This window comes from Cucurbita moschata, unplaced genomic scaffold (genome assembly GCF_002738365.1).
Source record: "Cucurbita moschata cultivar Rifu unplaced genomic scaffold, Cmos_1.0 Cmo_Scf00017, whole genome shotgun sequence".
Lineage (NCBI taxonomy): Eukaryota > Viridiplantae > Streptophyta > Magnoliopsida > Cucurbitales > Cucurbitaceae > Cucurbita > Cucurbita moschata.
This window is the reverse complement of record NW_019268533.1, coordinates 1,576,181-1,603,772: the sequence shown is the minus strand read 5'-3', so window position 1 is coordinate 1,603,772 and position 27,592 is coordinate 1,576,181. Positions and strand designations below refer to the sequence as shown.

At 36.2% G+C, this 27,592-nt stretch overlaps 7 protein-coding genes and 1 long non-coding RNA gene across 11 annotated transcripts in view; 3 read left to right on the top strand and 5 right to left on the bottom strand.

Moving 5' to 3' along the window:
• The window catches only part of LOC111455299 (uncharacterized protein At2g17340-like), a 4,999-nt gene extending 4,251 nt beyond the window's left edge, over window positions 1-748 (bottom strand). The window contains exon 1 of one of the 2 annotated variants that reach the window (XM_023096904.1): window positions 423-748. In XM_023096904.1, the coding sequence (XP_022952672.1) occupies window positions 423-592 (170 nt within the window). In that variant the 5' untranslated portion in view covers window positions 593-748. The remainder of the gene's footprint in view (window positions 1-422) is intronic. The other variant, XM_023096905.1, reaches the window with a different exon arrangement.
• Window positions 749-1,769: 1,021 nt separating this feature from the next.
• LOC111455300 (exopolygalacturonase) lies at window positions 1,770-5,141 on the bottom strand. Of its 2 annotated transcripts, none has more exons than XM_023096908.1 (6): window positions 4,591-5,141; window positions 3,910-4,050; window positions 3,655-3,831; window positions 3,152-3,441; window positions 2,819-3,047; window positions 1,770-2,117 (listed from the first exon to the last, which is right to left on the bottom strand). In XM_023096908.1, exons 1-6 carry the CDS (start codon window positions 4,777-4,779, stop codon window positions 1,890-1,892), a joined length of 1,254 nt encoding a protein of 417 aa, XP_022952676.1. In that variant the 5' UTR covers window positions 4,780-5,141; the 3' UTR covers window positions 1,770-1,889. The 2 variants fall into 2 exon arrangements, with proteins under 2 accessions (XP_022952676.1, XP_022952675.1); XM_023096907.1 differs by having other exon boundaries at window positions 4,847-5,141.
• A 1,046-nt stretch (window positions 5,142-6,187) lies between these two features.
• Window positions 6,188-9,599, bottom strand: LOC111455301. Its single transcript, XM_023096909.1, has 2 exons — window positions 9,164-9,599; window positions 6,188-6,551 (listed from the first exon to the last, which is right to left on the bottom strand). Exons 1-2 carry the CDS (start codon window positions 9,341-9,343, stop codon window positions 6,378-6,380), a joined length of 354 nt encoding a protein of 117 aa, XP_022952677.1. The 5' UTR covers window positions 9,344-9,599; the 3' UTR covers window positions 6,188-6,377.
• A 1,880-nt stretch (window positions 9,600-11,479) lies between these two features.
• Window positions 11,480-14,760, top strand: LOC111455327. The gene is made up of 2 exons (XM_023096946.1): window positions 11,480-11,932; window positions 14,171-14,760. Exons 1-2 carry the CDS (start codon window positions 11,598-11,600, stop codon window positions 14,430-14,432), a joined length of 597 nt encoding a protein of 198 aa, XP_022952714.1. The 5' UTR covers window positions 11,480-11,597; the 3' UTR covers window positions 14,433-14,760.
• A 925-nt stretch (window positions 14,761-15,685) lies between these two features.
• On the bottom strand, window positions 15,686-16,996 carry LOC111455331. Of its 2 annotated transcripts, none has more exons than XR_002712571.1 (3): window positions 16,908-16,996; window positions 16,198-16,402; window positions 15,686-16,034 (listed from the first exon to the last, which is right to left on the bottom strand). It is a non-coding gene; the product is annotated as an uncharacterized LOC111455331 (long non-coding RNA). The 2 variants fall into 2 exon arrangements; XR_002712572.1 differs by having other exon boundaries at window positions 15,686-16,103; window positions 16,201-16,402.
• LOC111455324 (expansin-A16) lies at window positions 16,226-17,614 on the top strand. The gene is made up of 3 exons (XM_023096943.1): window positions 16,226-16,385; window positions 16,817-17,135; window positions 17,219-17,614. Exons 1-3 carry the CDS (start codon window positions 16,253-16,255, stop codon window positions 17,520-17,522), a joined length of 756 nt encoding a protein of 251 aa, XP_022952711.1. The 5' UTR covers window positions 16,226-16,252; the 3' UTR covers window positions 17,523-17,614.
• Window positions 17,397-19,180, bottom strand: LOC111455325 (protein THYLAKOID ASSEMBLY 8-like, chloroplastic). Its single transcript, XM_023096944.1, has 3 exons — window positions 18,803-19,180; window positions 17,785-18,603; window positions 17,397-17,482 (listed from the first exon to the last, which is right to left on the bottom strand). The coding sequence occupies exons 1-2, from the start codon at window positions 19,139-19,141 to the stop codon at window positions 18,193-18,195; spliced, it is 750 nt and encodes a 249-aa protein (XP_022952712.1). The 5' UTR covers window positions 19,142-19,180; the 3' UTR covers window positions 17,397-17,482; window positions 17,785-18,192.
• A 735-nt stretch (window positions 19,181-19,915) lies between these two features.
• Window positions 19,916-26,505, top strand: LOC111455317 (glutamate--tRNA ligase, chloroplastic/mitochondrial). Its single transcript, XM_023096932.1, has 13 exons — window positions 19,916-20,306; window positions 21,077-21,195; window positions 21,476-21,597; window positions 21,688-21,870; window positions 22,256-22,374; window positions 22,509-22,557; window positions 22,651-22,752; window positions 22,924-23,026; window positions 23,328-23,391; window positions 23,548-23,662; window positions 24,634-24,734; window positions 25,675-25,831; window positions 25,956-26,505. The coding sequence occupies exons 1-13, from the start codon at window positions 20,059-20,061 to the stop codon at window positions 26,190-26,192; spliced, it is 1,719 nt and encodes a 572-aa protein (XP_022952700.1). The 5' UTR covers window positions 19,916-20,058; the 3' UTR covers window positions 26,193-26,505.
• Window positions 26,506-27,592: the final 1,087 nt, after the last annotated feature.

Sequence of the window (27,592 nt, the reverse complement as noted above, 5' to 3'; positions counted from 1 at the left end):
AAAAAAAAAAAAAAAAAAAAAAAAAAAAAAAAAAAAAAAAAAAAAAAAAAAAAAAACGGGAAAACAACGTGAAGGAACAAGGAAAGGGCAGAAAATCTTCATGGAAAAAGTGAAGATCAAAGAAAAAATCACAAAGATAGCTGTATATTGCCGATTGCACAAGTTAAACAAGAAAAACGAACAATGAGTTCGATCCAACAAATTTTTTTTAACCGAAAGAAAACCAATTTCGACTATCAATCAGACTGAAATCTCTCTATCTGCTAGGCATTCAAAAAGACAAGAGCAACCGATTAGACAGAAACAAAGATTCAATAAATCAGGCAACATCCACATCGCAAACTAGAACAGATTGATCGAATACGCAATTAAAAGAGACGGAAACAGAAACGAAATTGAAGAAATAGAGAAATCAGATGTACTTGAAGGAAGGGATGGAATTGTAGAAGACGTCGATCCATGAGAGCTCAATGGGCGTGGGCTTGCGAGGATTATCGGAAGGGAAACGGTAAGGGATGGTGCAGGCTCTGTAATTGGACTCAATCGGTGTGAGCAGCAGTGGAAATGGCACTAGCTCCGATGCGCTCTCCATCTCCGGCGAGCTAAGATGTGATGCGACTGCGATCTTGGTAGCTTCCCGAGGTTCTTCGCTTGAAACGCAGGCTCATGCAGAGCAATCGAAGCAGCAGAGGGAAGAGGAAAATCGGACTACGCTGCGAGAGGGAAATATTATGAAACGACGTGTCGTTTTATGTATTTATATGATCCGCTCATAGTCCTCCTCCTTCCTTTATGTAATGTTGTTGATATTACTTAATTATTAATAATGCTATAGTTTATTAATTTGACAAATTTTAACTTTAATTGATGTTTATTAGCGTGATTAATGCTTTAATTAATTTAGTTAACCACAATTAGCCACATGTTAATAACTCCACTCTTACTCATTTATTAATATGTCAACGTCGGCATAGTTCAACTAGTTAAGATATATGCTCTCGATTAATAGATCAAATATCTAAATTTCGGACCTTCATATGATGTTAAATTCAACAAATAAAAACATTAACACGGTGGAATATACAATTTTTTTGCAAATTTAAACCTCAACAACGTGACAAGTCTTTCAATTAAGGAAGAGACGTAACTTCTAAAAATGAGGACCAAAATGAACGTAAAATGACACCAAGTTATCTTACCCCGATTCGAGTATAGCTTAGTCGATAAATACATCAATTAACCCCTACAACAGCTAACCTTAAAGAATATTTTTGACTATGTAAGGACATTTTTCTATTCAACAGGTGGGATTGAAGATTTAAACTTTTGACCTTCTGGTCGATGGTGCATGTCTAAATCAGTTGAATTTTTTCCTAAACCGAACATAACTCAACAAGTTAAAAGTACATGCTCTCGACGACCAAATAATCAAATATTGCATATTCCTAAAAGAAAAGTCATCTTACCAAAGACAACCGAAATTGGATATAACTCGATAACTAAGATACAAGATCTCCGATATACATATAAATATATTTCGACACATATTTTTGCATATTTTGATCTCAGGAACCGTTCCAAACAATCCTATAAAAAAGAAAAGCTTCAAATACCTTCTGAGTTTGCAAGCTTGTGTTGAAGATGATTGGGAGTGAGTCCCACATTGGACAATATCATACCATTGTGGTGAGTCGTAATTCTAACCGCTTGGCCCTCCATCGACCAGTTCTAACAAAACACAGAAGCAATAAAGCAAGAACATAGCCATATTGCATCAAAGATATTGGTTTCAAGATTTCACAAGCTACAAGTGCATAAGACAATGTTTAAAAACGTAAGAACATGGCTTGCAACATAAATAAGGTAAAATCATATGATTTGTTGTAAGGCTAAGCACAAGGGGGAGGGATTTGGGTGCCAATATACTTGGCTCTAACATATTTGCAAGTAGAAGAAGGGTGATTTTGACCTGATGAAAGAAGCAAGTGAACATTTTCAAGGTTCACATTCTGACATGGGAATCCCTTGCTGCATTCTAATGCCACAGCCACCTTAGAGGAAGAGGTTCCTTTTATGTTCTTGAAGTAAATATCACTCAGCTTCACTAGAGATGGTGCCTGTTCAAAATGAATCACGTTCATATAATCATTTTTTGCAATGATTTTGAAATTTGTTTGGGAAATGATCTTTTATGAACCGAACTTTCAAAAAAAATATCTTAAGATAATAAACGAACTTGAGAGTCTGAGGACTAAAATGAGATATAAACGAACTTGAGAGTCTAAGGACTAAAATGATGAGATATAAACGAACTTGAGAGTCTAAGGACTAAAATGATGAGATATAAACGAACTTGAGAGTCTAAGGACTAAAATGAGATATAAACGAACTTAAAAGTCTAAGGACTAAAATGAGATATAAACGAACTTAAAAGTCTAAGAACTAAAATGAGATATAAACGAATTTGAAAGTCTAAGAACTAAAAACGAGATATAAACGAACTTGAAAGTTTAAGAACTAAAATGAGATAAAAACCAACTTGAAAGTCTAAGGACTAAAATGAGATATAAACGAACTTAAAAGTCTACGGACTAAAATGAGATATAAACCAACTTAAAAGTCTAAGAACTAAAATGAGATATAAACGAACTTGAAAGTCTAAGGACTAAAATGAGATAAAAACGAACTTGAAAGTCTAAGCACTAAAATGAGATATAAACTTAACGGATATTATACCGTTACTGTTCTCACGTGAAGAAAACTTTGCAATCACTTTTTTGAAAAAAGAAATATATACGTTGAGAGAGCACTGACATACCTTAAAAGAACAAGATCTGAATGGACAGTATGATTGATCAATTATAATTGGATTGGACACATTGTTCATGGCGAAGTTCTTAAATGTCATGTTTGTGGCTGAGCTGCTGCCAGGAGAATTTGGCCATGTCTTGATTCTGATCCCATTGGTGGTACCTGTGAGGCTACAATTTTTAACTACTAATCCGCTTACATCTCCTTCATTTTGATATCTTCCCAAGCTTCCAACACTGCAATGAACAAAACACATGTTGTCCAGAGTGCTGTTTCTAGTAAGCTGAATACAAGTTCATGATGACAGAAGCATAATACTTGTTGGCAGCAATCTATATACCTGATCCCATGACCCGGTCCACAATCAATGCCGGTGATTGTGACTTGAGAGTTCCCTTGTCCAATGGATATGCAGTCGTCTCCAGTTTGAATATGTGATCGAGAAAGATGGATGTTAGAGCTTCGGTCGATGTGGATACCATCCGTGTTGGGACTATTTGCTGGAGCTGAAATCTTGAGATTGCTACCTCTGAACCCCTTGCACTGTACTAAAGCCAAGTGAAAGAACTTGCTGTTTAGCGAAGTTATGCGTCGTACAACCGTGTTATTCATAGCCACGAATTTCAAGTTCTGAAAAAGAACTGAATCATTGTAAGAATCTTACTGATGTTACAAATGGCAGCAACAACAACAGCAACAGAACAGTTTTGCAAATCCTAATATTTTAAGGCATGAGTTTGAAATGATTCTTTGAAATAATTTCACTAGTCCTTACAATTTCTAATGTTTCAAGACACGAATTGGTTAAGAATCAAACAGAACAAAATGTGGAATGGAACTTACAGTAGGAAGGAGATTGCAATTGTGGTCATCAAGGCAGTTGTTGAATGGCCACGCCTCAGCGCCTCGGCCATCGAAGGTTCCACCTCCCGTCAACGTTAGCCCCTCCACCCATCTGAACTCAATCCAGCCTGCGCCAGAACCATACTTTGACAGGTCTGTTGATGCTTTCAAATATCCCTGCAAAAGAAAATTCGAGCTCAAACCAAACGGATTCGACGTAAAAAGACGAAAAAACGTAGAAGATTAGACCCTTGCCTTCATTTTAACCGTTAGAGATGATACATTTTTGCAAGGGCCTGAAAATTTAACTGGACCAACCAAATAGGTTCCTTTTGGAATCAGGAAAGTTACCACTCCAGCTGAACCACAGGCCATCCTCCATGTTTGTGAGAAGGCCTGAACACGAGGAAATGAAAACTTCTGAAAAGTGTTCTTAATCTTTTACTCTTTTAAGGGTGTGTTTGAGAGCATTTTTTGCAGGACCAAAACCACTTCCTACTCAAGAACATCATAATATATTGTTGAGTTTAGAAAACAAAACAAATTGGTGTATGAGAAATCGTACATATATAGTAACTTTTAACCCTGTGATTGTTAGGGGAGCACCTAAAACCCCTTTTAAGAGGATTGAATCAAACATAAAGTAATGAATCAAACTCTCCATTTGGAAGGAAACTGGTTATTCATTTCCAGCATGCAAGAAATTGAGCTAAGTAGCAGAACACATGTGACTCAACAATTCTAAATATGAGTATACAGCTAGTGGAAATCCTGATGAACAATGAACTTAACGGAAAAGCAAAAAATGGCACAAAAATTACAGGAAATTGCAGCAGCGACGAGGCTCAACGGGTGAAGGGAGAAACAGAGATTAAGGTATTCGGTTCATCAAATAAAATCTCAAGGAAAATCAACACAAACAAACATAGAACAGACATTGCTATCATCAGTTAAGCCATTTGCTCGAGCACCAAAGCTTCTAACACTGAAAACACGAGAACTCTTAGCTCTGTAACGCAATAAGCTTCCCGAAATGTCTGCTTCCAATATTCCTCTACTAAGAACTGAGCTAAAACAGGAAGATGAGAGCACCAAGAACAGTGTGGTGCGAAAGGGGAAATTCATGCTAATTGCTTAACAGCCTTGCTTCTGCTCAGTGAAATTGAAATCGGAAGAGATTGTTTTAACTTACCGATTCGTGAATGGAAGAGTATTTGGCTTTAAATTCGCAATCGGAGATGCTGAGAAAATGGAGGCGATTTTGAATTCGCCATTGTTAACTGTCGCCAACTCCTTTCCCCCCACTAAGTCTCTGGTTGTTAACCGTCGCAGGAATGGAAAAGAGAAATAAATCGACCATCGCTCCGGCAACCGGAAGCTCGTCGGACCGCCAGACCGGCGAGGAGGTTGAGATTGGGCGTTACTTGGAAGAACTGCAGGGAGATCGTGTGCCTTGCGCGCCATGATTCTTGTTGATTCATGCAATACGGAAGATTCTCTCCTATTGTATTCATCCATTCGTAATTTAGAGAATTGATTCGTACTTTAGAGAATGATGATGAGTTTATAATAAAAAAAAATACTATTATATTCAAAGTAAAAAATATCATTTCGTCTAACGTTAAAAACATATTATTGTTACTAATTTAATAGTATAATTTAATCCTAATTTTGTTTCGATTTCAAATTTATAAAGTCATATTTATTTTATTTAAATGAAAAAGGATAATTTTGTCAAAATGGAGGCATTTTAACCGATTTTGAGCAAGAGCAAGAGCACCTTCTCGTGTTTAACTCTAGAATCCAATTGCTAACTTATGACTAGCTCACCTTGTTAAGTAATATATCTTCGATTAATGTTAAAGACTCGAGTCACCATACATCTAGATTGTCTTAGCTCGTAGTTAGCTAGATAAACATTTGAAACGAATGAATATGAAAAATGACATCACATTGTAGCTCATAATTTTACACTATTAGACGTGAGAGAAACTTAAGTACATTGAATTTATCGTTCGTGGTTATTATAGAGTATGCAAGATTTAGGTTATTCTCATTCATCTGGTATTGCAGACGATCGCATTGAATAATTTGTTCTCATTTTAGATCGAGGATGTTCGTAAAACCTATGGTCATTATAACAACTAAAACCCACCGCTAACAGATATTGTCCGTTTTGGCCTATTACGTATCGTCGTTAGCCTCACGGTTTTAAAACGCATCTACTAGGAAGAGGTTTCCACACCCTTATTATAAAGAATGTTTCATTCCCCTCTCCAACCGATGTAAGATCTCACAATCCACGCCCAGTGTCAGGCACTGATATCATTTGTAACAGCTCAAGTCTACCGCTAAGAGATATTGTCCGCTTTTACTTAAAAAAGAAATATGAGTGGTGGGTTTGGGCCGTCACAATCATACTCTTTCATCTTCAAGTAGTTCGGGTTTTATGCATTTTCAGAGAAAGAGAAGAGAAGAAGAGAAGAGAAAAGAGAAGTCTAACTCTAGAGGGCCTGGAGGTTGATTTATTCACTAAATAAATGGAATGGAATGATTAATAAAAGGGCTAGCATCATGATAATGTAGCAAATAATTACCTACATGCACATCTTAGAAGCTATCAACCCTAATCATTTTGCTTTGTAAAAAATTATAAGAAGCTTAAGAGGAAGAACATGGCACAAACAAACAAGACAATACCTTTTTCTATAACTATGTCAGCCTCATTTTTTTGCCTTTGCAAACCTAAGGCATCGGTACTTTTCACCACTTACAGTAATTTCAAGAGCTCCATCTTGATTGTCTTGATTTGATGCAGTTCCCATAAGCACACTTTTTTCCTTTTCCAGATTTTCCTTCTCCATCTTCAACCTCGCTTCTTGTCGGGCGATCTCGGCCTAAAAGAGCAGAGGAAAAAAGGAAATCAAAACATGATGAGAAGCCATCTTTGGTTTCACATTTATCATTATCATTGTTTTCAGCAGTAGAAGAAGTTTTCTTTTTAGAAGGATGAATGGGTCAATTGATTGAAGCACAAAAAGGGGAGGAAAAACATTAATCAAGCACCTCTTTACTTGAATTGTTCTATTGACTACTCGATACAACCAGTATATGTGAGATCCCACGTCGGTTGGGGAGGAGAACAAAACATTCTTTATAAGAGTGTGGAAACATCTCCCTGGTAGACGCGTTGTAAAAACCTTGAGGGAAAGCCCGAAAGTGAAAGCCCAAAGAGGACAATATCGGCTAGTGGTGGGCTTAGGCTGTTACATACCTATTGGGTAACTTCGAGTTGTTCTGCACCTAACTCGTAGACTTGAAGGCAAGAAAAGATAATCTATGTGATTGTTGCTAACTTAGTTGTCTGACTAGAGCTGAATTTACTATGTTGTGCTGCACCATTAAAACTAATAGAATTGCCAGTTTGGTTCACTAGTCGACTTTATATAACCTGAAGTTTAAGAAACCAAGTCTATTTGTTTGTCCTAAACCACAGGTTTACTGATCTTACTAGTTACTAATTTATGTCGATCATAAACCTACGAACCTATAAACCAACCCATGAATCTATAGCTCGTTCCTTTACATGAACTCGGACAATCCAACTCTAGACTCCATCAACCTAAGTTTCAAACTCTTTGAAACCATATGAACTCAGACTATCCAACTCCAAGCTCCATAAACCTAAGTTCCAAATTACTTGAAATCATGTGAACTCAGACTATTCAACTCCAAGCTCCAAAATCATATGAACTCGGACTATCCAACTCCAAGCTCCATAAACTTAAGTTTCAAACTCTTTGAAACCATATGAACTCAGACTATCCAACTCCAAGCTCCATCAACCTAAGTTCCAAATTACTTGAAATCATGTGAACTCAGACTATTCAACTCCAAGCTCCAAAATCATATGAACTTGGACTATCCAACTCCAAGCTCCATAAACTTAAGTTTCAAACTCTTTGAAACCATATGAACTCAGACTATCCAACTCCAAGCTCCATCAACCTAAGTTCCAAATTACTTGAAATCATATGAATTCAGACTATCCAACTCCAAGCTCCAAAATCGTATGAACTCGGACAATCCAACTCCAGGCTCCATAAACCTAAGTTTCAAACTCTTCGAAACCATATGAACTCAGACCATCTAACTCTAGGCTCCCTAAACCTAAGTTCCAAACTCTTCGAAACCATATGAACTCAGACTATCTAACTCCAGGCTCCATAAACCTAAGTTCCAAACTACTTGAAATCATATGAACTCAGACTATCCAACTCCAGGCTCCAAAATCATATGAACTCGGACTATCCAACTCCACGCTCCATAAACCTAAGTTCCAAACTCTTTGAAACCATATGGACTTGGACTATCCAACTCCATGATCCATAAACCTAAGTTCCAAACTCTTTGGAACCATATGGACTCGAACTATCCAACTCCAGGTTCCATAAACCTAAGTTCCAAACTGTTTGAACCATATGGACTTGGACTATCTTACTCCAGGCTCCATAAACCTAAGTTCCAAATTCTTTGAAACCATATAAACTCGAACTATCCAACTCTAGGCTCCATAAGCCTAAGTTCCAAAATCTTTAAAACCATATGAACTTCGACTATCCAACTCCATGCACCATAAACCACCATAAACCTAAGTTCCAAATTCTTTAAAGCCCTCCAGGCTCCATAAACCTAAAGTTCCAAACACTTTGAAACCATAAGGACTCAGACCATCCAATTCCACCTCAAGGCTCCATAAACCTAAGTTTCAAACTCTTTGAAACCAGATAAACTCGGACTATCCAACTCCAGGCCCATAAATCTAATTTCCCAACTCTTTAAAACCATATGTCAAACATCCCATGGGAACTTATCATCCCGCATTCCTTGTCTTTTCTTCCTGGATTTGGAGGGAAACATGAAAATAAAAGACAAGGGAAACGGGCATCCTATAGTTCATGCAGTAATGGCTGGTGAAGTCCAGAAAACAAGCATTTGACTACCCAAAAGGTGAGAGACACACAGCAGGGGAAGAAATAAAGAAGGTGCAATGCTTAATTTGAATAGATAGCAGAAAGGCATCCTACTACACATGAGCTCTCGTTATCTTATTTTTTAACTGAAATTTCTAACACAACAAGATAATGTGTAGCGTAATTAGGAAAGAACAACCAAGAATTCAGCCCTAATAATTATGCTATGAACAAGGCTAAAAAATATCAATTATGAAATGGTAAGATAGAGTAGCAAAACTCTTCATTTCCACATTACATAAGCATTAAAAAACTCAGATGGCAAGTATTCACGTTCCATCGAGCATGTATAAGAGAAGTAGCGAAAACAGAATACTTTTCTTGATTAAACATAGCGTGAGCGATAAAAATGTGCACGTATATCCATCGAAACTCACCGGTAATCTCCAATGAACGGTCCTATCTAACAAAAAATACAGAGAGATAAACAGAAACAAACGAAAACAAGAGGAAATAAAGAGAATTCAATCGAGCACCTCGCGACGGGAGAGCTCAGCCTTCCAAGCAGCTTCGCGCTCAGCAACCTCACGTTCACGCTCTTCGATGTAACTCTGCATCTCTCTCTCCTTCATGATTCGATCTTGAATATCCGCATCCAAAGCTTCCTTGAGCTCCTCCACGAATTTATCCACCACCGCCTTTATTCTCAGAGACATAGCCAACTCCGCCCAATTACACTTCGAAACCTTCAATTTCTCAATCCAACAACAACAACAACAACAACCTCTCCGAGAATCTCAGTCAGCTACCACAAACGTCTGCAACGAAATTTCTGGTTAGGTTTCGGCATGTGAAGAAGCCATGGCGGATGGTGAATGAATGACTTTCTTCACAGAGGAAAAATGGATGTGAGAGAGAGAGAGAGAGAGGAGAGAGAAAGAGAGAGTGCCCCAAAAGGAAAGAATCAGTGGACCTTAGTCCTAATTGGAGCCGGGCTTTCTACGGCCGCTATTTGCTCTCTAGCCTGGCCCACAAGAAACCGAAACGGTGCGTTTTATTCTACGACGACGACAGCAAATTAAAAAAATAAAAAAAAAACTAATTTCCAAAATTACTTTAAAATATATTTTTAATAATTTAAATAGTACGAAAAATATTTAAAAGTGTATAATTAATTATTAAAATATAGTTTTAAATTAATAAAAACATATTTTAAAATATTTTTAACCAAGATAAAGACAATTTAAATTATTTAAAATTTGTTCTTGGTATATTACTAATATGAGCTAGTAGTGGAGCGGTTTAATGGTTGTTGATTCTACGGTACTTGAAACATAGATTCTCGAGATGCACTATTGGTGTGCAAAACGGTCTGAAATTTAATGACGATTGAGTGATCTGATTGGTGAATAGCTCTCGAAAAGTCTGATTGAGCGGTTACAAGAGAATTATTGATCCCTCTTTCTCATTTTGACCCTTTCGACAAACTCCCCCGAGACCTGTGTCTATTTAGTATGCCCCACCTGATCGTATCTCACCCGAGTCATTGGGACACCTGTCGACTTCTGGGTGTCGCCCGAGATTGCAGGAGGAAGATTTTTCTAAAAGAAAGTTGTCGGTTACTTAAAATTTGTTCTTGAATATATTAGATATTACTAATATGAGCTAGTAGTGGAGCGATTTAATGATTGTTGATTCTAACGGTACTTGAACCATAGATTCTCGAGATGCACTATTGGTGAGAAAAACAGTTCAAAATTCAATGACGATTGAGTGATCTGATTAGTGAATAGCTCCCGAAAGGTCTGATTGAGCGGGTACAAGAGAATTACTGATCCCTCTTTCTCATTTTGACCCTTTCGACAAACTCCCCCGAGACCCATGTCTACTCAGTATGCCCCACCTGATCTAGTATCTCACCCGAGTTATTGGGACACCTGTCGACTTCTGGGTGTCGCCCGAGATTGCAGGATGAAGATTTTTCTAAAAGAAAGTTGTCGGTTACTTAAATAGGCAACACTAATCCGAGACGCAGAAGACCGTAATCTCGAGATATATAACCGATCGAAAATTAAATTAAAATTCTTAGGTTAACTTCAATTAAATCTCAATTTTTGTATATCTAATTTTTGTTTTTATTATATTGCAAATAAATTTAGGAATTTTCCGTTATTTCCTTAAAATATGGACAATAACAAAAAAGTAAATAAATAAGGGAAAATTTGATGAAATTATTACATAAATCATAATATTTTTATTTTCCAAATTGATTAAAATCGTTCAAACGATATTAATACACCATTTATACATTTTTGGTTTTTTCTCAATTTATCTATCACCTTTTTCCCCTTTTTATCCGCAAAATTTATTTGAACTTTAACGGATTGTTTAGGTCTAAGACTAATCTCGTGACAATTTTTCGTACTTAATACAAAAAAAAATTAAAATAAAAAACGAGTTTCGGATTTAGGTATTGTGTAAATAAGAACGATTCTGGTCGAGGAACATATTAAGACCCGAGCAGACCGATACTGTAATCGTAGGCAATGTTAGAAATCGAACACTTTCTTGACCCAATATATTACGACCCGAGCATACCGATAATTTTTTTTTTTTTTTTTTGAGGTTTTAGGTCTTAACGCTCTTGGCACGAGAGGCCGATAAAAAAAAAAACTCTTATTTATTTATTTATTTAATTTTTTGTTGGGTAAAATCTAAAAAAGGAAAAAGAAAAAGGAAAAAAAATGGATAGTGGCGATTGTGTAATTTAATGAAAAATGGAGGGCAAATGAAAGCAGTCCGCTTCAAACTTGCCCCCTCAAAAAATTCTCCCTCAAATCCCTACATTCAAGATCCCTTCCTCCCAAAGAAATCTCTTAAAAACCTCTCCCTCTACTTCCCCTTCACTCAACCCAGCGATTTTCCAGTTTCTCTTCCGATTGAGCCGCCGGAGTGCCGCCGCCGTCTATAATGGAGGACTGCCTGAGGGAGTCCATGCGAAAATTAGCCCTCTGGTTAACCAAAACCTTCAAGCCAATCATGACGCATGACGAGCTCGAACCTATTATGGTCACTCTAGGCTTTATCGCCTTGGAACCGGCCGTCAACGGCGCCGGAATCTCCTGGAAATCCTACAAATACTCCGCCGCAGATTGCCGTACTAAGTCTGTTTCTCCGCCGCCGCCAATACCGCGACTGCCGTATCCGAGGATCGACGGTCTTCATATTTATACGTACAGAGCATTTCTCGATGCCGTCAATTTTTATCTCGAGAAATTTGATATCTCCGATCTCTTCCATATTAGGTAACAATGTTGTTTAATCCTTTTAATTTTTGTGCTTTTTCTTTAATTTTGGTTGAAAATTTCTCTGTGCTTTTTTCGCTGCTGTTTCGCTTTTCGTTGATTTTGAACGTTTCATCATCCACCGCCTTTTCATTTATTTTCAAGTTTATGACGAAATTGATTGCTCTTTTCTAAAATTTCAACTCTGATTTTAGGAGATTTCTTGTCATAGTTACGGTTGACTACTGGTTTGATCGAGAATGAACTGAAAAATCATAATATTTTGATTCAGTTTTTTTCCTTCAAATTCTTTTAACGAATGAATTTCAACTTGATTCGTCTCTGATGATTGACAGTTCTTCTTCTTCTTTTTTTTTCCTTTTCAATATCGTAACATTAAGCAAAATTTTCTTCTTATCGATTAGATGGAAATCTTTAATTCCTTCTAATTTATCTTTAATTATTTTTTGTTACTATATTTATTTCAATTAGGAAAATAAAAAAATTAATATATGTAAAATTAGTTATTATTTTCTTAGATGGTAAAGCTATTAAGGCTATTCCCTTTCTCCCAAAGTATGAAAAGTCAATTTTGGACAATATTTTCTTTTTATATATTACTCTTACCTGTATATATAACACACACACACACATATATATATAATCCATATTGACTAGTATTTTAATTTGCAATATTACTTCAAATTAATTTCTGCTTAAATATTTAATTGAGTTTTATTAAGACATTTTATTTGATTTTCCTATTTTAATTTTTTTTTAAAAAGTTTTCTTTTAACTTTCTAAAATATAAATTTTGAGAAAACAATAATAAAAAAATAAAAAAAATTATTTATTTATTTTAAAGCTAATTGAAAAGATTATTATCCTAAAAATTAGTATTGTAGGGAAGAATTTTAAATCTTAATTCTTTTTTTTTTATTTTTATCTTTTATTTTTAATTGTGTTCAGTTACATAATTTAAATTTAATATCTTTATTCTTTTTTCTGATTTTTTACAATTACTATTTTTTCAATTTTGAACAATTACTAATTAAATTTAATATCTTTAATCCAACAATAGAATTTGTTATTTAACTAATTTCGCTGCTGAAAAGGAAACAAGATTTATTTACTTTTTACTTTTTGAGAACGGGAAATATTTATTTATTTATTTCATTTATTATTCTGTATTTGTTGTTGTTTTTTTAATTAATTAATTTTTATAAGATTATATTTAAGTATTGGACATCACGAAACTCCACGCCTGCATGTAGATGTAGTGCAGGCAGAGGCAATAATACTGTAAATTTCACATGCTTTTTGCATTTATCACCTANAAAAAAAAAAAAAAAAAAAAAAAAAAAAAAAAAAAAAAAAAAAAAAAGAGAAAAATGTTATCTAATTTTTATAAAGTTCATGAACTTTTTATTTTTTTATTTTTTATTTTTAAAGTTTATTCTTGAACTTTAATGCTTTCTGTTTGATCTTTTAACTTATCCAAATTTAATTAAATCTTTTAAATTTATAATAGTCAATTTTGGTTTTTTATTTTCATTAAATTTCATATTTATGTCTCTATCATAAAGATGATGGTGTATAGATAATAAATAAGATTACGTCATATATTTTTCACAAATTAGATAGTTTTTTTTTCCCCTAAAGTAAGGATTAAAGTTTAAAAAAATGTTTGATGATGATTTCTGTTTTTTGTTTTATTGTTAGCTTCCTCAATCATTATGCTTTTGGTGAGTTTCACATTTCTTAAGAACATTTTTGAATTTGTAATTAAATTTGAAAATTTTTGGAATTAAATGTTTTATAAACTAAAATTAAATCTAGGGATAAAATTTACCTTTAAATCTAAGTACAAAAACTAATTTATGTAACTGAGCATCATTATAATTTAAGTTTCCTTATAATCAAATTAATTTCTTTTTCTATTATATTTATGATTCTATTGATTACAATTCTTTTTCTTCGTATAATTTTAAAGTTATTTTTATAAACCACTCTATAATTATTCTCAAAAGTAATTCCAAACACAACTATTATCATTCTATTTTTTAAAAATAAATTTTATTATTCATATAAAATTGTTAATTTAGTATTTTTTTAATGTATAACTTGAATTTGTAGGTGTTGTATTCCTAAAATTCTTTGTTTGAGATTCTGTTCATGATACGTGTAAAGTGTGTTTTTTTCCTTCGTAAATTGTGAATCTAAATATGAAAACAAATTAATGTTTGCTTTTATTCGCAGAGGATTGCCATTGTATCGAAACCATGATCGAAATAGAAAGTGGCGTCGAATGGACGAAGAAGGAGGTAATTTTGTTTATAGAGAAGGGACTCTAGATCAAACAACACTCAATTTGTATAACTTTCATAAGACTTGGCCGAATAACAAGAGATACAAAAAGAATAAGAGTAGTTCCAGTACGAGCGACGAAGAAAATGATGATTCTAGTAAAAAAATTGAAGACCCCATCTGCGTTGTTAGTTTGAAAGATGTAATAACATAACGAAACGGGGCAAGTCAATATCAAGAACAATTTTGATAAGTTTTCCGTAGCTCATCCCAAAGATGTATTTCTTAATTTATTTGATGTCTTGAGGGATTAGAGGTTCTAGTGTACACATGAACAAATTTTGCATATGGAAGATGAAATAGTAGCTTTAGTGAAAGAATTTTGATGTGGACATTATCCTAGCATTCATCAGAATAGTATGGAAAATGGGCCATTGATGTTCTGTAAGCCCACACAATTTTCAGGCTCTCCCATATATATGTAGTGGAAATATATATGGCAAGAAGAATAGCTATGTTTATAATTATTCTCTCATTTGGTTCCAATGTTATTTCATTAAATAGTTTTATAAGCTTAATTTTTATTTCATTAAACTATGGAACCTCATCTTTTTTTTTTTTTTTTTTTTTTAATAATTTTTTTATAATAAAAAATCAATTAAGAAGTATTTATATAACTTGAGAACTCCTCCATCCAATCTTGGAGTTATTGGATATGGTTTTTTTTTATTGAATTTTTAAAAATAAAATTCGGCATTTTTTTGGTTGGGTGTGAGATATATTTGAAAAATATTCCGTAAAGATATTTGATAGAGAAATAAGAAATAGGTAAAACCACCTGCTATAATTAAAAAAAATGACATAAAATGATAAATCCATGGTTAAATTATTTGACCTAATTTTCAATTTAATTCCTGTGATTTAAATTATTTCTCATTTGATTTCACTTCAACTTCTTTAATCCAATCCTATAAATCCTATCAAATGTTAAAAATGCTCTTTACAACAATTACAAATACAAAAATAAAATATACCTTTGAAATAGTATTAAATATCTTATTCATTGAGTCCAAACTCTGACCGTTTTTATTTAGATGATAATGAGCGTTTTTATTTAGATGATGATGAGCTTGTATTTCCAATTTGTCCCGCTAAATTAGTTAATTATTTAAAGCTTAACTAAAATCATCAACCCAAATGAAAACTTTAAGACTCATAAGAATCAAATGGATAATACCAACTAGACGTAATCCAAATAAACCAATTTTGTAACTAATTTCAAAACCCAAAAAGAAAAAAAAAAAACCTTCAGCACCGTTTCCCGCCAAGAGAACGGCTACATTATCCCGCAATCCACATCTTCGAACTGTGGGGCCCATCCACTAATTTTCTTTTTCTTTTTCTTTTTATTTATATTTATTTATTTAGGAACATCCACTACCTTTGTTATCATGAAAAGATGAGCCATTAAACCACCAAAAGCCACTCTTTTAAAAACACATTCGGGTCCAACAATCAAAACCAAGACAGGCCACTTTTTGAGTTCTTATTAACTTAAGTTTCTTTATATCCATGGGTCTTAAAATGCAAAGGAACACATACCTGGCTTCCATGGCTTTCTGCTCTGTAGCCTCTGTATCTGCCGCCGCCATTTTCATAAAGCCTCAAACCCTTCGTTCTACCTCGATAATGGCAGAAATGGAGGCTCCAAGTTTGCTTCGTTGAGCCCCCATTAACGGCGGCCTAGAAGATACAAGAACAGGGTGCGTGTCTTTTCCTTAGCCTCGTTAAACGCGCCACCAATGTGAACGAAGGGCTGCAAAATTGGAGATTTGTCAAAGTTTTTCTATTTTCAGGACAGTGCTCCGGCAATCAGAGAAGCCTGCTTCATTTCAGCGAGAAATTAGGGGAATGATGAAAAAGAAGGCTGGGAGGGGCTTTTCTTAAAGGAGGAACAAAAAATTCAAAAGGAAATATACCACATTTTAGGTATACATACTGCACAGGCTTCTTCAAGACCTTATATTCTCTTTAATGGCTGCCTTTGTAGCTGTAGTAGTCTACTTGGTTCTTCTGCAAACACCCAATCTCTTTGCGGCTAAGGATGAAGAGTGGAAATCTGCTACTGCAACATACTCCAAAGAAACAGATGGGTCCATTGTTACAGGTACTCTTCTCCTTCGTCTGAAAGCTCATAAGATTATATTAGTGTTTAAACATGGTGATGGTGCTTTTCTGGGTTTGCAAAAGCTCTTATATGAGTGTTCAAGGGTTACCTTCAAAAGGTGGAAACTGGAAATCATAACTTCGATAATCAATGTTTAGAACATGTTAGTGAGTGATTTTGAAATAGTTAAAATCATTTTTGTCACGTTGAAAATCATTTAGAAACATGCTTCTATCAATCCGAAGCTTAATTTTGATAGTCTGAAAATTGCATACAAAAGCCTAGAAACCAAATATTAGATGAATTATGAGTGAAAAAAGTGCTTTTGACCATTTTATAATCACTTTCAAGATAGTCATGTCTGGAATATTGTAACCTAAAGGGAGGGAAATAAGTATTTCAAATGCTCTTTTTTCCTACTAATGTTGCAGAAGGTGCATGTGGATATGGAGATCTGCATAAAATTAGCTATGGAAAATATAGCGCAGGATTGAGTAGCATGTTGTTTAATAGAGGGAGTACCTGTGGAGCTTGCTATGAGCTTAGATGTGTTGACCACATCTTGTGGTGCTTGCAAGGAAGCCCGACCGTCGTTCTAACAGCCACCGACTTCTGTCCTCCAAATTACGGCCTATCTTCCGATTATGGTGGTTGGTGTAATTTTCCGAAAGAACATTTTGAGATGTCAGAGGCAGCATTTGCTGAAATATCAGAGAAAAAAGCAGATATTGTACCAGTTCAATATAGGAGGTAGAATCAATCTAAATGCATATAGATTCTAACGATTTGTCATCCTCAGCTAAGGGGAAAAAACTTGTTTTGAATGTGTGTAGGACGAGGTGTGATCGAAGCGGTGGATTGAGGTTCACGGTTAGTGGAAATTCTCGTTTCTTTCAAGTTCTGATTACCAATGTTGGAATGGATGGTGAATTAGTGGCAGTGAAGGTAAAAGGATCAAGAACAGGATGGATACCAATGGCAAGGAACTGGGGACAGAACTGGCAAAGCAATGTCAATCTTCATGGGCAACCTCTCTCTTTCGAAGTTACCTCAAGCAGTGGAAGAACACTTACTTCCTACAGCGTTGCACCTGCAAACTGGCAGTTTGGGCAGACATTTGAAGGAAAACAATTTTGAAATCGTTATGTAATTAAGGAATCTAAATCGAAACTAGAAACTTGAACATAAGGATACCGGCATGTTAAACCTCGAGATTATCATATCAGAGTTAAACTGCACAATGTTGGCAGTCTGGGCGTAAAGCCCACATAATTTTTCATCTTACTATATTTGTTTCTACAGAAATACGCAGCAATCCCGAACCGGGTTTGTACCTTATGTATTCTACTACGTATAATTCGGTACTTTTGGAACGAAAAAGAAATCATGTAACAACCACCTTGCATTATACTTCAGATTTTTCCCTTCTATTTCTGTCTTGAGTAGACTTAGATGAACTTCTCATGCTTGCAACAGAGTGGCTGAAGTATGTTGCAAGATGATCAGCTCTTATCTGCATAGACTAGTGACACTGCCAATCAGGGGAGATTTTGGATTCCAGAAGCTTGAGAAACGGAAGCATTAACAAGGAGAAGAGAGTAAACTGTAAACCGATTTCAATTCATCCAATACTCATGAGATCCAACATAACCGTAAAAGCTATCACAGATTTCCTCTGCTAAGCCCGGGTTGACTTAAGCCGGTATACAGTTAAAGTTCATATCCAATGAAAGTTTCTTAGAATTTTCAGGTTTCTTCCAAGGAAGCATAGACAAGCCATCTTTCTCGCCACAAGTTCATCCGCAGCTCAGTGCGTCGATATGCCGGTAGCTGCTTCATCTTCTTCCTCTAGAAACTCAAGTGATTCACCATAAAGCTCTTGTGCATCCTTCTTCACAGTTCTTAAATCAACTGATTCTCTCGTTGATTCCAATCCTTTTATGACAATCCTGAAAGAAGTCTTATCTGGTTCACAACCTACTTCTTTCATTAAGTAATACGACTCCATTGCAAGTTCACCTAGATTATAACTAACCAAAGCCTTCAGAAGATTGTTGAACCCCTCAATTTCAGGTGCTAGGTCAGTTTCTGCTTTGAAGTACGAATGAATTATTTGTACTTGTTCGAACAATCCATTGCTAGCCAATACTGAAACAATATCAGCATACAGCGAAACCTGAGGCTTGTACCAGTCCTCCTTTCTAACATCTTCAAAAACCTAACACTCAGAAATGGAAAGTAGTAATACAGGCTATCAGCAAAGAATATCGAACGAATTACAGAAGACACAAATCTATATCTCGCCATTGCTGCGGATACCTCTAAATATCGACAACTATCGTGCATGATCGAATACTCCCGATTACTAATCATTCAAATGTACAAATAAACAAAGAAGTCGAGTGCAGAGGCATCACCTTTAGAGCCAAAGAACACTCGTTCTGGCGAAGGAGCTCGCGAAGGACAGCCATCATATCGAACTTCAATAAGCGCCTAATTTTAGAATCATACACTCGGTCCAATTGTTGTAAATCTTTCTTAGCTCGCTTCAACGACTGTACCGCTTGAATTGCTTCGATGCTAAGGTTCCTCCCCTTCTGCAACGGCTTCCGATTTTCACTTCCGCCTCTCATTGTCACTCGCCGATATCCCTCCACCCTGCCTAGTCGCAGATAGGATACTTTCCCGCCGGAGCCCAGTAACGTGTACGGCGGACTGAGAATCGTCGACGACGGAGTAGTTGCTAAGAAACTCATCCTTCAATATCTCTCTCCCGCGTAGTCCCTCCCGCCTACTTGTTCATCCACGAATTTTCTGTCTTTAATCGGTTTGTGGTTATTATATATTTTTTAAATTAAAAAAAAAACCCTAAATTATTATGGTGTAAAATCTCAAAATTACCCTTAAATTTAAAAATAAAAAATAACAAAAATATTATTGCAATCAATAAAAATTTTAATTTTTTTAAAGGGGTTAATATTACTTTTAAATTTTAATATTTTTATTTTATTTTTTTAAAAATGGAATGTTATTAATAAAAAATTATAAATTGAAAAGTATTTTTGAAATAAATATTAAAGATTTATTTATATATTTCAAATAAAATGAATATTTTTATTAATTTAATAAAAAAAAACATAGAAAGATTTATTGTTAGCTAAACGGGTCGAAGACGGGAACATATTGTTTGTTTCTATCCTTATAGTTGCTTCCGACTCTCACAAATCTCCCACAACCTACTGTAATCTCCACAAAAATAAATAAAAATTTTAATGGAGATAAAAATTGAAACTACAGGTGACACTTAACTTAACATGCTTTTATCTCAAATTAAATATTTAATCGCACACAACAAAAAAAAATTTGTGTATTATATTTTAGTTTTATATCTATTACATTAATTATTTATTTGGATTAAAATTTTAAAATAAAAAGAAATATATTTTAAAGTTGAAAAATTAACTTAACCTTTGTAAAAAAAAATAATAATAAATAAATATATATATATATTATTATGATAATTTTGGTGGGCTGAGTCCATATAGCGTAATCGTGTACGGTAAGAAATGAGAAAGCCAGCTGAATCGCATCAGCTGCAGTTCGTTATCCTTAAACCATTTGCCGGTAAACGACCGTCGGCGTCGGACCTCAGAAGCTCTGCGGACGGCGGCGGATGGCGACTATAGTAGGGACGCCATGGGTGAGGATTAGGGCCTTCCCGATGCTGAATCCTCCAATTCTGCGTCACTCAAACTTGTATTTTGCGGAGAGATGCTTCCCTAAATTTCGAAGGAGTTTTTCGGTGTCGGCGTCCGTGGATAAGGTCGATGGAGAAGTTAGAGTCCGTTTTGCTCCTTCGCCTACTGGAAATCTTCATGTTGGTGGAGCAAGAACTGCCCTCTTCAATTACTTGTTTGCTAGGTTTGGTTCATTGACTCTTCCTTTTGCTTCTATTCGTTGTTTAATTAGGTTTTTCAGTGATCATTGCGCTTGGTTTTGGTTATCGGTAGGTTGAGGATTGTTGGGAGGGAGGAACATGGGTTTATAAGTAAGGAATACATCTCCATTGGTACGAGGCATTTTGGGGAAGCCCGTGAGAGATATTGCTCAGAGTGGACAATATCATACCATTGTGGAGATTCGTGATTCCTAACATGGTATATGAGTCATGCCCTTAATTTAGCAATGTCAATAGAATACTCAAGTATGGAATAAAGAAATTGCTAGCCTTGAAGGTGTAGTCAAAAGTGACTCATGTGTCGAACAAAGGGTGTACTTTGTTCGCGGGCTCTTGAGAAAAAAGTTGAGCCTCGATTAAGGGGAGGCTGTTCGAGGGCTACATAGACCTCAGGGGAGGCTCTTTGGCGTACTTTGTTAGAGGGCTACATAGACCTCAGAGGAGGCTCTATGGCGTACTTTGTTCGAGGGGAAGATTGTTGAGGATCGTTGGGAGGGAGTCCTACATTGGCTAATTTAGGCTAATTTAGGGAATGATCATGAGTTTATAAGTAAGGAATACATTTTCACTGGTATGAGGCCTGTTGGGGGAAATCCAAAGCAACGAGAGCTTATGCTCAAAGTGGACAATATCATACCATTGTGGAGATCCGTGATTCCTAACGTTTCTGTCTAAGTTTCATTTTAGTTGCCTGTCATTGTTTTGTTTCGTACTTACGAACTCGATGTCTCAGGGCCAATGGTGGAAAGTTCATTCTGAGAATTGAAGATACTGACTTGGAAAGGTCCACTCGACAATCTGAGGAGGCCGTGTTGAAAGATCTTTCATGGCTTGGTCTTGATTGGGATGAAGGTGTTTATGTTCTTCCAGCTTTAAGTCATGCGTTAATTTTGGAGTATTTGCTTCGTCTCAATTCTAGTTTATGCATTTAATGTTGTTTGTCTTAATGTATTGGCATCGGTTCATTCGACTTAGTATCATAATGCTTGAGTCAATATACAATTTTCAGAGCATTCCTGAATGCGTAGTTATATTTTTGATGTTATGTTCTTCAAAGAAGTAAGAATGGAGCTCTTTACTTCATCATTATTATTAGTTTCTGAGATTCTGTTAGTGATTTAACCATATGCAGGTCCAAGTGCTGGAGGAGATTACGGTCCTTACCGACAATCAGAAAGAAATACTTTATACAAACAGTATGCGGAGAAGCTTTTAGAATCCGGTCAAGTATATCGATGTTTTTGTTCAAACGAGGTAATCAGAACTATCATATATGATATGTTTTATGTTTTATCGATCTTGAAGTTCTGATTACTTAAGCAATGTTAATGTCGTTCTCTTCAGGAACTAGAAAAAATGAAGGAGGTCGCAAAGCTGAAGCAACTGCCACCTGTATACATGGGAAAGTGGGCCACTGCTACTGATGAAGAAGCACAGGAAGAATTGGAAAAGGGTACCCCTTACACGTATCGATTTCGCGTGCCTCAAGAAGGGAGTTTGAAAATCAATGATCTCATACGAGGGGAAGTAAGTTCTCCACCTATCTTTCGTTATCTTGCCTATATAGTTTGTCGACTCCAGACTGCATGTTCTCTATAGCTGATTCCTGCCCTGCCCTGGTGGCATCGCTTGTCTTGAATACATCTCGATTTGAAAATAATCAACAGAAAAAGAATGAATCGGTATTGATCGATATATTCCTCGAAACAACTAAAAGGAAACGAAAAATGAAACATATTGAGGTTGTAGCGTTTCTTCCGTGGGGTTCTTTTGTTTGACACACATTGACATAGGACAGAGGATTTGAAGAGCTACATATCAACTCCACAATTAATAATGATTACTCACTCAACCCCATTAATCAAAATTATGTTGTATCTTGTTGTTAACTTTGTTTGCTAGTGTCATGAAGGTTAGCTGGAACTTGAATACACTTGGAGATTTTGTAATTATGAGGAGCAATGGGCAACCCGTCTATAATTTTTGTGTCACTGTTGATGATGCTACCATGGCTATCTCACATGTCATAAGGTAATAACCTGATCCTCCGTAACCTATATGAACTTGCTGTTCCATTTATTCTCTCCTTGAATAGTACGTTCCACTTGTTGAATTTCCGTTACGTTGTAATATGTTAACTAATTTTCTAATTATTTTCATTTCAGGGCAGAGGAACATCTACCAAACACTCTTAGGCAGGCGCTGATATATAAGGTAATCGCACACCCCTTTTCCCTTCAGGTATCCTATATCAGATGCTAATCAAAGGACTTCGATTTCCCTCGTCAATAAATCCTCATGTTACAGGCTCTTGGTTTCCCAATGCCTTACTTTGCACATGTTTCCTTAATTCTTGCACCTGATCGTAGTAAACTATCAAAACGACATGGTGCAACATCAGTTGGTCAGGTAATCCTTGGTTGTATAAGTCTTATGCCATTGGTAAAAGCTTGTATATTCTGTGATATATTATTCTATTAGTATATTCCAATGTTTTTCTTAAAGCTCTTATTTAAGTGTGATATGCAAATTTAAATTAGAAATAATTACCGCCTGATCTCTGTAAATTCTGCTTTGCAGTTCAGGGAGATGGGATATCTACCCGAGGCTATGGTTAACTACTTGGCTCTATTAGGTTGGGGGGATGGTACCGAGAATGAGTTTTTTACTCTCGAACAACTTGGTTTGTGATTCTATCTGTGGTTCTATTATTGATTCTTTTTATTAGATGAACACGACTCTCCATAATGGTATGATATTGTCCACTTTGAGCATAAGCTCTCATGGCTTTGCTTTGGGCTTCCCCAAAAGGCCTCATACCAATGAAGAGAGTATTCTTTGATTATAAACCCATGATCATTCCCTAAATTAGTCGATTTGGGACTTTCATCATCCAACACGTTTTACTCCTTTCCAGTCTTTATTCTAACGATTTTTAAAGTTTGTTTCTGAATTACTATTTGGTTGTTTTCTTGGACTAACAGTGGAAAAGTTTTCAATTAGCCGTGTAAACAAAAGTGGTGCTGTTTTTGATTCTACCAAGTTAAGGTAAGAATGATTTGACTGTAAGTGAGTACAATTTTTCTTGCTCTTAGAAGCACGTCCTTGCAGTTCAATTTTAACAATGTAACTAAAATTTTATTTGTTTGTCAATTTGAATTTGTAATTGTTCTTAGCTAATATTTTGCTGTTCGTGACAACTAGGTGGATGAATGGTCAGCATTTGAGAGCCCTTCCATCTGAGGAATTGACCAAGCTTATTGGTGAGCGCTGGAAGAGCACGGGTGTCCTGACAGAATCAGAGGGGCCATTTATTGAGGTAAGAGGCTATTGTGTAGGAACTACTTTTGGATATGAAACTGAAAATATTAGTAAACATAAAAGAACGATCACATAAAAGAGTAAATAAAGTGTCCACCAAGGATGAAAGGAGCTTACAGAAAAGGACTTCAGTTCACATAGAAACAGGAGAATTTTAGGAGCCGAAGGTCTAGGAAAGAGTGACTATGGTGACTCGAAGCGCTTTATCTTGCTAAATTCAAATCTTTTTCCTAACCTTAGACTTGCTGTGAGAAGTCCCAAGCTTTAAGAAATTGACGTGTCGCTGTGTCCGTGTTTCGTTGCGTCACTTGTCCATGTCTGTCCTTTTTAGCTGACAGTGATCTTGTACCTTGATGCTTTTGTCTCTTGAGAATAAGCCGGCCCTGCTTAGAATAAGGAGGAATGTTTCTGTGAGACTTCCTACTCCCAAGCCACCTAAACTTAACAGGGATAGAGGCAAATTTCAAGTTTACTAAATTGATACCTCTTTGCCCTCAACGTTAGCCTGGGCGAAGATGGGGATAAGGAATAAGGATCGAAGCCCCTTTCCTTAGCTCTGCCAGGGACTGGACCGGGGTTAGCTTTGTAAATGTGTAGAGCCAAGTGTAGTTTGGTGTAGTAGTAAGCATTTCTAGGCCCCTTCCCAGCTACAGGATGACTCCAGTGCTTTGGGTACTACATACCCTCTGCCATCCATTGCAGCAGAGCCGTTCATCATGCTTCCTGGCTCCTTAACTTGCATGTGAATCTTTATATGTAACTTTATAATAGTATTATATCTTATCAGTAAAGAACTATGGTGGAATAACCATCTCCTTATGTCACACCGCTGGTTGCTTCAATATGTTTTATTTTTCTGTGCGGCAGTGATGCTTTGTTAATTTGAATATAACAATGCCTTTTTCCTTTCATAATGTGTGCTACAATCATGAAATCATTGCACGGGGAGTTATGTAATTTTATATATAGGAATCAGTTCATCTGCTGAAAGATGCAATTGATTTGGTAACTGATGCTGACAAGGCGCTCTCAAACCTTCTGTCCTATCCTCTGCACACTACGCTGACAAGGTATGTTGAATTTCATGCATATTGTTGTTACTACCATGATATTGTTTTTTGCAAAGTAAGACTACAAAGTTGGTGAAGTTGATTTGAGTTCTGCTAAGGGTGTTGAAACCTCTCCGTAGTAGACGTGTTTTAAAATCGTGAGGCTGACAACGATACGTAACGAGCCAAAACGGACAATATTTTCTAGCAGTGGGCTTGGACTGTTACAAATGGTATCAGAGCTAGACACTGGGTAGTGTGCCAGCGAGGACGCTGGGCCCTAAAGGGGATGGATTGTGAGATCCCACATCGGTTGAAGATGAGAACGAAGCATTCCTTGTAAAGGTGTGGAAACCTCTCCCTAGTAGACGCGTTTTAAAAGTGTGAGGCTGACGGCGATATGTAACGGGCCAAAATGGACAATATTTTTTAGCAGTGGGCTTGGACTGTTACAGATGATATCAAAGCCAAACATCGGGTGGTGTGCCAGTGAGGACGCTGGCCCCCAAGGGGGGTGGATTGTGAGATCCCAAATTGGTTGGAGATAAGAACGAAGCATTCCTTGTAAGGGTGTGGAAACTTCTTCCTAGCAAACACGTTTTAAAACCGTGAAGCTGACGACGATATGTAACGGGCCAAAGCAGACAATAATTTTTAGCGGTGGGCTTGGACTATTACAAATGGTATCAGAGCCAGACACCGGGTGGTGTGCTAGCAAGGACGTTGGGCCTCCAAGGAAGGTGGATTATGAGATTCCACATCGGTTGGAGAGGGGAACGAAGCATTCCTTGTAAGGGTGTGGAAACCTCTCCCTAGCACACGCGTTTTAGAACCGTGAGGCTAACAGCGATACGTAACAGGCCAAAGTGGACAATATTTGCTAGCGGTGGAAGTTTAACACAATTGATATCTTCAAGTTCTTAAAATTATGGATGGTTGAAGACTCTCCTAATGCCTGCAGTTCCGAAGCTAAGCCTCTTGTAGAAGATGAGCTTTCCGAATTTTCAGCCAGCCTCATAGCTGCATATGATAGTGGCGAAATCCTCAGTGCGCTTGAAGAAGGCCCTTCTGGCTGGCAGAAGTGGGTGAAAACTTTTGGTAAATCATTAAAACGCAAGGTAATTTTCAATTCACTGGCTCTTTATAATTTGAGTTCTCACTTCCTTACACATCTTCTTCATATTATTTACTACTCAGTAGAAAATCAGAATCACCTCTTCCTAATTTTACCACAAATGGCAGGGAAAATCACTTTTCATGCCACTACGTTTGTTGCTCACTGGGAAAATTCATGGCCCTGATATGGGGGCCAGCATGGTCTTACTCCATAAAGCGGGATCGTCCGGTGTCGTTGCTCCTCAAGTCAGGTTCGTGACACTTAACGACAGGTTTGAAATTCTTAGACAAATTGACTGGGATTCAGTGACCCAGGATAGCCCTCTTTTCGAGTCATCTGCCCCTGCGTCGGTCCCGAACTGAAGTTACTCTTTTACAGTTTTGATCGGCTTTTCGTTGAAATGTGTCAAAATAAACTATTCTTCTGTCCAAATAATTTCTTACTTTTTGTTATCGTAGTTATGAGAAATAACTAACAGATGAGGCGTAATCTGTATTTTGTAAGGTAGCATCCTGTTTTCAGTTGCCTGTTGCCTGTGTTTCTGCTGATGTTTGTGCCTGGAATATCCAGGATGTATTGAGCTTGAAATGGGTAAAAAAAACATGTCACTGGAACCTGGTTCCAGTTTTACGATAGCCGAGGGCTCGATTGAGAATGATTCGAGTTGGTCTTTTTGAACCATTCTAACGTTTTACCATCCAATTATCTAGATTCTAGACCAACGTAGATGATTCCAAGATTTATCATTCACTTGTTGGAGCTTTTTATGACCCGAGTTGGCTGATTAGTTGAACTAGGTTTTATACGAAAGAAAAACCAATGTTAAGCCGAAACATGTATTGTCTTTCATTGCAAGTAGCTGTTTTTTAGGTTTGAATACTATGATTTCTGTACTTGACGTTGGTTGGTTCATTTTGGTCTATATACTTTCCGCTCTTGTTTATTTTGATTTCTATATTTTTATAACGCCCATATTATATTGTGCAATTTAATATAGTGGCGTTTATTATTATTATTATTATTATTTTTGTACGGAATCAAATTTAAGAAAAAAAAAGAAAAAAAAATCAAAACTTCCAATTTAACAATTTAATATAATTATATTTGAATATTTGACCTCAAAGAAAAAAAAATGCATATAAATTATGGTGGTACTGCTCTTGTGTTTGCAATTTTCTCACTAATTTCTACAAAGATAACTTTTGCCGAGAATTGTCTCGCGTCCTAGGTATTCTCTACCTTCCTACCTTTGTCGGGTTCGAGTACAGGTACCCTTTTGTTGAAGGTCGTTCGAGCTTTTCCTTGGAGTATAACATAGGTTACTTCAGTGTCGCAGCGCCTGGTACTCGAACATTGGTTTGAGGTACTTTCTCTACTCTTTTTATCCTAAAAAAACATCGGCACCTTGCATCCTCAAATCGATAGCCCTCTTTCGACTAACCTACCCTCCTCCGTCCTTCGGGACCAACAAGAGATAGTACAGGAATTTTCACATGGGCACCTTGCGTCCTTGAACCAATAGCCCTCTTTCGACTAACCTAATCTCTTCCGTCCATCGGGACCAACAAGGAGTAATACAGGAATATTCACTTGTTGTCCATCGACTATGCCTTTTGGAATTTATGTACTGTTTTTTTATAACAAAAATTTAAATCTAACGTTGTTTTTATTAAATATAATACGATATAGTTTAAAATTTCATTGAATTTGATCATAATAGGTTCGGTAAAAATATAAATGAATGAGAATTTTAATATTAAAA

Excerpts from the sequence above, each read along its gene's own strand:
- LOC111455301 (XM_023096909.1), bottom strand. The coding sequence starts at position 9,343 with ATGTCTCTGAGAATAAAGGCGGTGGTGGATAAATTCGTGGAGGAGCTC. Across the intron at positions 6,552-9,163 it reads CTGAGCTCTCCCGTCGCGAG|GCCGAGATCGCCCGACAAGA; the intron begins GTGCTCGATTGA and ends CTGCTCTTTTAG.
- LOC111455327 (XM_023096946.1), top strand. The coding sequence starts at position 11,598 with ATGGAGGACTGCCTGAGGGAGTCCATGCGAAAATTAGCCCTCTGGTTA. Across the intron at positions 11,933-14,170 it reads TCCGATCTCTTCCATATTAG|AGGATTGCCATTGTATCGAA; the intron begins GTAACAATGTTG and ends TTTTATTCGCAG.
- LOC111455300 (XM_023096908.1), bottom strand. The coding sequence starts at position 4,779 with ATGAATTTCCCCTTTCGCACCACACTGTTCTTGGTGCTCTCATCTTCC. Across the intron at positions 4,051-4,590 it reads GCTTAACTGATGATAGCAAT|GCCTTCTCACAAACATGGAG; the intron begins GTCTGTTCTATG and ends CCTCGTGTTCAG. Across the intron at positions 3,832-3,909 it reads CTCTAACGGTTAAAATGAAG|GGATATTTGAAAGCATCAAC; the intron begins GCAAGGGTCTAA and ends TTTCTTTTGCAG.
- LOC111455317 (XM_023096932.1), top strand. The coding sequence starts at position 20,059 with ATGGCGACTATAGTAGGGACGCCATGGGTGAGGATTAGGGCCTTCCCG. Across the intron at positions 20,307-21,076 it reads TTCAATTACTTGTTTGCTAG|GGCCAATGGTGGAAAGTTCA; the intron begins GTTTGGTTCATT and ends TCGATGTCTCAG. Across the intron at positions 21,196-21,475 it reads TGGTCTTGATTGGGATGAAG|GTCCAAGTGCTGGAGGAGAT; the intron begins GTGTTTATGTTC and ends AACCATATGCAG.
- LOC111455324 (XM_023096943.1), top strand. The coding sequence starts at position 16,253 with ATGGCTGCCTTTGTAGCTGTAGTAGTCTACTTGGTTCTTCTGCAAACA. Across the intron at positions 16,386-16,816 it reads AGATGGGTCCATTGTTACAG|AAGGTGCATGTGGATATGGA; the intron begins GTACTCTTCTCC and ends CTAATGTTGCAG. Across the intron at positions 17,136-17,218 it reads GTACCAGTTCAATATAGGAG|GACGAGGTGTGATCGAAGCG; the intron begins GTAGAATCAATC and ends GAATGTGTGTAG.
- LOC111455325 (XM_023096944.1), bottom strand. The coding sequence starts at position 19,141 with ATGAGTTTCTTAGCAACTACTCCGTCGTCGACGATTCTCAGTCCGCCG. Across the intron at positions 18,604-18,802 it reads AGTGTTCTTTGGCTCTAAAG|GTTTTTGAAGATGTTAGAAA; the intron begins GTGATGCCTCTG and ends TCTGAGTGTTAG.